Here is an 8404-nt window from a genome sequence, read left to right on the forward strand (position 1 = left end):
ACAGCTGTGGAATGCATACCCCTCTTTCCTTTTAGGGGACAACTCTACTATTAGTGGGAGCTGCCAGAGGAACATGCCAGGGCTGGGGCAATGGGGTGTCTGGAGCAGAGGGTATGGGACTAACTCAGCTGAGAATGGCAGGCCTGGGCTGGTGTCTTCTCCACACCTCGGTATTCAGCCTATCCTATTGTCAACTCTTTCAGGACTCCTACGTGGTGGATTATTTCAAGTCGCTCAGTCAGTACCTGCACGCAGGCCCTCCCGTCTACTTCGTTCTGCAGGAAGGGCACGACTACACCTCTCTGAAGGGGCAGAACATGGTGTGCGGGGGCATGGGCTGCAACAATGACTCCCTGGTGCAGCAGATATTCAATGCAGCGCAAATGGACAACTAGTCAGTACCCACCACACAGCAGAATTAGTGTCTTTGTCTTATAGATTTTCCTAAAAGATTGGCTTGCAAAATCTCAGATGGGGTGGGGAGCTAGCTTGGAGTACTGGGGCACATGCTTGGCCTGTGGAAGCCTCAACTTAGCTGCCTAGCGTCACTGAATCCTGCAAGCACCCCCCAGTGTGACCAATTCTGAGCAGGGAGAAGTTCCCCATCTTCATTGGGTATGGCCCTAAATCAAAAAGTCTGCCAACGGGGCCTGAGAGATAGCATGGAGGGTAAGGCATTTGCCTTTCATGCAGAAGGTCATCGGTTCGAATCCCGGCATCCCATATGGTCCCTCGAGCCTGCCAGGAGCGATTTCTGAGCATGAAGCCAGGAGTAACCCCTGGGCGCTGCCGGGTGTGACCCAAAAACCAAAAAAAAAAAAAAAAAAAGTCTGCCAAGAGGCCAGAGTGATTGTGCAGTGGGTTGTGTGTTTGTTTGCCTTGCGTGCAGACAACCCCATATAGTCCCTCAAACCTACCAGCAGTTATCCCTGAGTGCAGAGCCAGAAGTAAACCCTGAGTGCTGCCAAAAAAAAAAAGTGCCAAATAAATCCTTTTTGAGGTTTAATCTATCCTGTCCTACTTTGAAGCCTTTCTATTAATCTACTTTTGGCCAGGTAACAGTTTGAAATTTAAAAGACGAGGGGATGGCTCAGGTACATGCCTGGAACAAATAGGACCCCAGGATTGATCCCTTGCATCATGTGGTTCTCTAAGCATGGGCAGGTGCAGCCCTGGTGGTCTCCAGCTCTGCTAGGGAGGCCCCTAAAACCAAAATAGGAATCTTGAAAGGGAAGATTTTAAGAAAAAGAGCTGAAGCTAAGGATTTTGTGCAACAAGTCACCTGGTTTTCCTCCTGTCACCAGCACTCGCATAGGCTTTGCACCCTCGTCCTGGATCGATGATTATTTTGACTGGATTAAGCCACAGTCATCTTGCTGCCGGGTCTACAACAGCACGGACCAGTTCTGCAACGCCTCAGGTACTCGCATCTCCTACTGCAAGCCTTTCTCTTTTCTAGCCTTATGTTACCATGTAAAAACCCATTTAGATTTAGCTGCTAGTTCTCATCATAGCTGCTCTCCTAGGTCACTCCCTCTACACCAGAGTCAGAGCTGTGATCTGTAGCCCTCAGCTCTTATCCTCCAGAGCACCTGACTGGTACTGGACTGTAGGCTGACATAGATTTGTGTCCTTTTATTTTCTACCACATTATCCTTCATTTATCAGCCTCTGGTTATGTAAGAGTGTTGAGGTTGTCCTAGATTAAATACAAGGTATCCCCTTGATTAAATACAAGGTATCTGTAGGTGAGTTGGAGCTAGTCAGCAAACCATGGGCTTTAAAAAAATAATAAATGAATCCCAGGGGTCAGAGATAGGACAGTGGTAGGGCATTTGCCTTCCATGCGGCCGATCCAGGACAGTCGTGGGTTGGATTCCTGGCATCCCATGTGAACCTGCCAGGAACGATTTCTGAGCATAGACCCAGAAGTAACCCCTGTTCACCACCGAATGCACCCCCCCCCCCAAAAAAATGAAGTCCTGAATTCTGAACCTGACAGGATATCTGGGGCCAGAGAGATAACACAGCAGTATGGCGTTTGCCTTGCATGCAGAAGGACGGTGGTTCAAATCCCGGTATCCCATATGGTCCCCCTAGCCTACCAGGAGCAATTTCTGAGCGTAGAGCCAGGAGGAACCCCTGAGTGCTGCCAGGTGTGACTTAAAAACCAAAAAAAAAAAAAAACTAAACTAAACAAAAATCAATAGGATATCTGAGGCAAGAGTAATAGTATATAGCAGGTTGGGAATTTGCCTTGCACACAGCCAACCTAGATTTAGTTCCTGGCTTCCTATATGATTCTGTGCCCATGGGGAATAAACCCTGAGCACTGCCCTGTGTAGCCCCAAGCTAAAAATAAAACAGGACACCTGAGAGGGTGTTGAAGGGTGTGGTGTTGGAATTACGTGCTTGAGAAACCATCATTAACAATACTATAAATCACAGAACCTCAATTTTTGAGGATTTTTGGGGGGTTTATTTTGGCTTCTTTTTGTTTGTTTGTTTTATTGTTTTTGTGCCACATCCAGTGATGCTCAGAGGTTACTCCTGACTTTACACTCAGGAATCACTCTGGCAGTTTCCAGGGACCATATAGGATGCCAGGGATTGAACCTAGGTCTCCCATATGCAAGACAAGTACCCTACCTAATGTGCTTTCAGTTTTTCCCAGAATCTCAATTTTAAAGATTAAAATTAAAACAAGAAAGCTGGAGCTGGAGTGAGTTGCCTATGGAGAAGGTACTTGCCTTGCTTGTAGCTGACACAATCTCATCCCTCCAGCTATATATGGTTCCCCAATCACCATCACTCCTGTGCATAGACTGGCTTAAAATAAAATAAAAGTGGGGCCGGAGAGATAGCACAGCGGCGTTTGCCTTGCAAGTGGCCGATCCAGGACCAAAGGTGGTTGGTTCGAATCCCGGTGTCCCATATAGTCCCCTGTGCCTGCCAGGAGCTATTTCTGAGCAGGAATAACCCCTGAGCAATGCCAGGTTTGACCCAAAAACCAAAATAAATAAATAAATAAATAAATAAATAAAATAAAAGTAAAATAAAAACACTAGGCTTACTTCAGGAAAGAAAATAAATACAGATTACTAAGGCCCCCCAAAACGGTCTCTCCTGTTTAACTATGAGAAGCACATGAACATAACATTTCTTTCTTTTGTTGCTTATTTTGCTTTTTATTTTCTTTTCCTTTTTTTTGGGGGGGGTGGGGGGTTTGGGTCACACCTGGCAGTGCTCAGGGGTTATTCCTGGCTCTAGGCTCAGAAATCGCCCTTGGCAGGCACAGGGGACTATATGGGATGCCGGGATTCGAACCACCGTCCTTCTGCATGAAAGGCAAACGCCTTACCTCCATGCTATCTCTCTGGCCCCACTTTTTATTTTCTTAATTTGGGGCCATAACTGACAGTGCTTATGAGAGCGAGGCTATCCTTCTGGCTCCACACTCAGGAATCACTCGTGGCAGATGTCAGGGGACCATGTGGAATGCCAGAGCTCAAACCCAGGTCAGCTGCATTTAAGGCTATACTATCACTATAGACATGCTATCCAGACCCTGGATATAAGATTTCTTTTTTGTTGTTGGATATAAGATTTCTAATGAGGAAAAGAATTCAGGGAGATAACTCCCTCATTTCCCCATCAGTATTTTTAAATGTTGAAAACTAAAATCTCCTTTCACTGCACCCTCTGTCTCTCAGTGGTGGACCCTACCTGCCTGCGCTGCAGGCCTCTGACCACAGAAGGCAAACGACGGCCCCTAGGAGAAGACTTTATGAAGTTCCTGCCTATGTTCCTTTCTGACAACCCAAACCCCAAGTGTGGCAAAGGGTAAGTATCTCGTGCCTGCTTTAGGGGGAGATGGGGCAGTCCCTTATCTCTGCCCGGCCTGCCCCATTTTAGTAAACCTCAGATATTGGATTCTTGCTTTTCCCTCTCTGTGTCCTGAATCCACTTGCTCTTTAACAGGATTCAAGGTCCCTCTTATGGTAGGTAGCATCAGCTTTGGCTGGGGGTCGCATCTGTGAGCTCTGGCCTTCTTGTTTTCAGCCTCTCAGGCCCCACCAATCAACCCAGTCATTGCTGTTATCAATGTAAAGCCAGAGTGAAAATGGTTTTCACAGGGTAATAACCTCCACCTGCAGGAAACCACCTTACCAGCCTACACCCTCCTCAGCAGTTACTCCACTATTAGCAGAACCACCAGACCTGTCACACGTCTATGCTAACTGCCAAGGAGTCAAGACTGAGGAGGATTGCATGATTGTGATGCTGAGGCTGAGGCTTTCATTGTTTTCTTTCTTTCAGGGTGCCTTCCCTTTTACTATTTTTATGTCTGTACATACATTTTGGATAGTGTTAGAGAGATCAAGCTGCCCTGGTCTCAGTTCGTATGCACATGACCAGGCCCCCATCACTGAGATGTGTGGCTGGGTTTTGCTACTGAGTCCAAGCCCAAACAATTTCACTTAACTTTAAAGACTCAGATTCTATAGGTATTTTGCAAGAACTGGTCTTTCTGGGGTCAGAGAAATAGCTCAGAGAACTGGAGCACATGTTTTGCGTGCCAGAGACTGGCAACACATGGTTCCCTGAGCATGATGCAAGGAGTGATCCCTGGTCACTGCTGGGCATAATCCACCCAAAATAATCCCCCAAAATAATAATCTGACACTTGTGTATCTTCACTCAGGGGCCATGCGGCTTATGGTTCAGCAGTGAACATCCTTGGTAATGACACAGGTGTGGGAGCCACATACTTTATGACATACCACACTGTTCTCCAGACGTCTGCTGACTTTATCGATGCCATGACAAAGGCCCGCTTCATCGCTGATAACATCACCAAGACCATGGGCCTGCAAGAAAAGAGTTACCGTGTATTTCCATACAGGTAGGCAGGGATGAAAGGGTGAAGGGGTGACCCTGGGTGCTCCTGGGGCTCGCCTGGGTAGAAGGCAGAGTTGCAGCTTCACAGGAGACCCAGCTGACTTCTCTGGCTGGCAGTTGAGGAACATCTCAGCTGCTGGTATTTATTTGGTCATAGTATGTTCATCTGTTGTAGGTAGAAGGGATGGCCACACAAGAGCAGTGCTCATAGGAGCTAATGAGTTTAGAAGCATGGAGAAACAGGTGATAGCTTTCCCCACTTCAAAGGGGGCCCTCACCTGTTCTCTCAGGAGTTTTTTCCTATGGTGTAAATTCTCAGAGGAGGCATCCTGATTTCCTGGGAAGAGCATATTAAAAACAAAGACAAGGGTGGGAGCGGTGGCGCAAGCGGTAAGGCATCTGCCTTGTCCGCACTAGCCTAGGATGGACCACAGTTCGATCCCCCAGCATCCCATATGGTCCCCCAAGCCTAGAGCGATTTCTGAGAGCATAGCCAGGAGTAACCCCTGAGTGTCACCAGGTTTGGCCCAACCCCCCCCACCCCCCAAAAAAGACAAAAGAACAAATCAAGGTTATTTTCTCCTCAGGCCAGATCCAGACTTGGTTTTATTTATTTTTCCCAAAATATTCATGGGGTTTTCTTTATAAGTGCTTATAAAGTAGCCTAGAACAGGCTTGTGGACAAATACCACATCCCAGCCCTTCCCCTGGAGGTCAGCAGTGAAGGTGATTACAGCAAAGCTCATCTCTGAGACTCCCACAGCTTCCCTGTAGGGGAACAAGAGAGAGACAGCACCCAGAAGTAAAGAATCACTTTAACAGAGGCCTTCTTTCTTCTCCCAGCGTGTTCTATGTCTTCTACGAGCAGTACCTGACCATCGTAGACGACACCATCTTTAACCTCAGCGTGTCCCTAGGCGCCATCTTTTTGGTGACCGTGGTTCTCCTGGGCTGTGAACTGTGGGCCACAGTGATCATGTGTGGCACCATTGCCATGATCCTCATCAACATGTTTGGCGTCATGTGGCTTTGGGGTATCAGCCTGAATGCGGTGTCTTTGGTCAATCTGGTGATGGTAAGTTCTAGTCCACCCCGGGGTCCCACAAGAAAAGGTTGGGTAGAACATGGCAGACCAGGGGTGGGGGTGTTCTGAAGGGTTTGCTGCCTTTTGTGATCTAAGGGCAGCAGGATGTTTTTATTGTGGAAAAGTGTCCTTTCCCCCACATACCTGCTGACCCATGCCTGTGTCGTCCTACCCATCGATCAGGGGCTCTTTAATAGATTAAGATCTAGAATCTAGCTTCTTGTGGGTCACGACCCCACATTGAGTCATAGCTTTACGTAGCTTTAATACTTATTTCAGGGCTTGAGAGATAGTTCTGCAGTTTCGGCACGTGCTCTGCATGCAGAGGCCTGTGTTCAATCCCAGCAAATAAGCCAAGATGCTTGTTGGGTCTGACCTCACCACCACCAAAATACCGCTTTAAAATGAATGTGTGGCTTGTTATCACTGAGAATTTGGTCTCTGTACCTATTTGTACACTTAAAAATTTGACAGAAAGGTTGCAGACAGGTGAAGTTTAAGAAACTCAGGTTGAGAAAGTAGTACTAAAAGAAAACATCAATACAATACTGGGTGATGCCAGTGCATGTGGTGTGTAGTGGGAAGCATAGCATTTAGGAATAATCACGGGCCAGGTCGGGTGCAGTGAGTCAGGATCACTTTCAGAGTTCCAGTAACTTTGCCAATTCTGGGGCATCTGCTCTAGGTCCAACGGCATCAGTTACCCTGCTGAGAGGTCTCCCCAGTTTTCCCAGTGCATTGGTGTGTTACATAGAGAAGGTGCTTGGTGTCTCCATAGACACCCAAGGGACCCTGTGGCCCCGAGTCCCAGGCATATGGCACTCTCGAGCTCAACAGAGCATACTCTCTTTCAGAGCTGTGGCATTTCCGTGGAGTTCTGCAGCCACATCACGAGAGCATTCACCGTGAGTGCGAAAGGCAGCCGTGTGGCACGGGCGGAAGAGGCTCTGTCCCACATGGGCAGCTCCGTAAGTATCCCAGGCAGGAGTTCACCAACTCAAGGGCAGCCTTGCAGGAAGGGCAGCAGTCAGATGGCAAATGCCATCTTAGCAGCATTTCAAGTTACAGACAGAATCACTTTGTCTTCATGATCCCTTTGAGGACCTGGCCAAGGTGTTTGCTATCATAGGACTCAAGTAGGAAACGAAGAGAGAGGTTTGACTTGAGAGTTTTCCTACATAATTCAGAGTGGGATGGTTCATAAGGTAGAGCCTATGAGTTCAGTCCCTGGCACCTTGTAGTCTCAACAAGTACCACTGGGACTGGCCCCAAAATTTATATAAAAATAGAACAGTAGGGACCAGACCGATAGTGCAGTGGTAGAGCGTTTGCCTTGCACACGGCTGATCCAGGACGGACCTTGGTTCGAATCCCCGGCATCCCAATTGGTCCCCCAAGCCAGAAAATATTTCTGAGCTCATAGCTAGTAGTAACCCAAGTGTCATCGGGTGTGGCCCAAAAACCAAAAGCTCCAGAGTACAAGGGCAGTTTCCAGTTGAGGTTTGGAGTTTCCTTGTTTCAGCTCTTTGGTTCATCAGTTCCTTTACCACTATAGATTTTCACAACAGAATGTCTCTTTTTATGAATTTTAAGTACTTCTATTTTAGGTATTTTAAAGCTTTCATCTGAGAATGTTTATTTTCTCAGAATGTCTCACAAACACACTGCTTTTATTCTTATTCCACCTGGCTCATAAGCAGCAAATAATTTTAGGTAGAACATCATACTTCTCAGTAACCCTGAAAGCAGGGTTCATTTTGATTATTTTCATCCTAGACTATTAAAAATGCTGACATGAAGAGTGTTCTGTTTTATGATAAGAAAGTCCGTTTCTAACACCATCTCTCATTTTTTAGGTTTTCAGTGGAATCACACTAACAAAATTCGGAGGAATTGTGGTATTAGCCTTTGCCAAATCTCAAATTTTCCAGATATTTTACTTCAGGATGTATTTAGCAATGGTCTTGCTAGGAGCCACTCATGGACTAATATTCCTCCCTGTCTTACTCAGTTATATAGGTAAGTCAAGAAGGAACAATAGGATTCAGGGATACCTGTTACTAAGGAAAATTTTACCTTGAAATATTTGAATTAATGGTCATATAGTAAAATAATTGGAGGGGGAAAAGCCCTTTGTAGGGGCCTCAGGGTTGTTCACAGTAAACTGCTCACAATTTTTCTGGACTTATATACTGAGTCTCAGTGTCAGCAACCTGGGCCTCCCACCCTGCCAAGAAATGACCATGAGCTACTTTGCAGTCCAACAGAGCCCCAGATAGGCTCTTATTCCCCTTACTATTCTTGTAAAAAATGGTACTTCTGTTCAAACTTAGACTTTTCCCAATGTGGGAGATACAGCACCTCAGTTTGACCCTCGGGTGAGCTGGCAGGGGTATTTGTATATGTTCTGTGTTTAAT

At 46.6% G+C, this 8404-nt stretch overlaps 1 protein-coding gene across 1 annotated transcript in view; it reads left to right on the forward strand.

The window, feature by feature from the left end:
* Positions 1-8404, forward strand: part of NPC1 (NPC intracellular cholesterol transporter 1) — a 54578-nt gene that overhangs the window by 45208 nt on the left and 966 nt on the right. The window contains exons 18-24 of the mRNA XM_049770190.1: positions 204-394; positions 1305-1420; positions 3714-3843; positions 4706-4906; positions 5746-5977; positions 6841-6954; positions 7843-8005. Of these exons, the coding sequence (XP_049626147.1) occupies positions 204-394; positions 1305-1420; positions 3714-3843; positions 4706-4906; positions 5746-5977; positions 6841-6954; positions 7843-8005 (1147 nt within the window). The remainder of the gene's footprint in view (positions 1-203; positions 395-1304; positions 1421-3713; positions 3844-4705; positions 4907-5745; positions 5978-6840; positions 6955-7842; positions 8006-8404) is intronic.

Source organism: Suncus etruscus, chromosome 3 (assembly GCF_024139225.1).
Source record: "Suncus etruscus isolate mSunEtr1 chromosome 3, mSunEtr1.pri.cur, whole genome shotgun sequence".
Classification (NCBI taxonomy): domain Eukaryota; kingdom Metazoa; phylum Chordata; class Mammalia; order Eulipotyphla; family Soricidae; genus Suncus; species Suncus etruscus.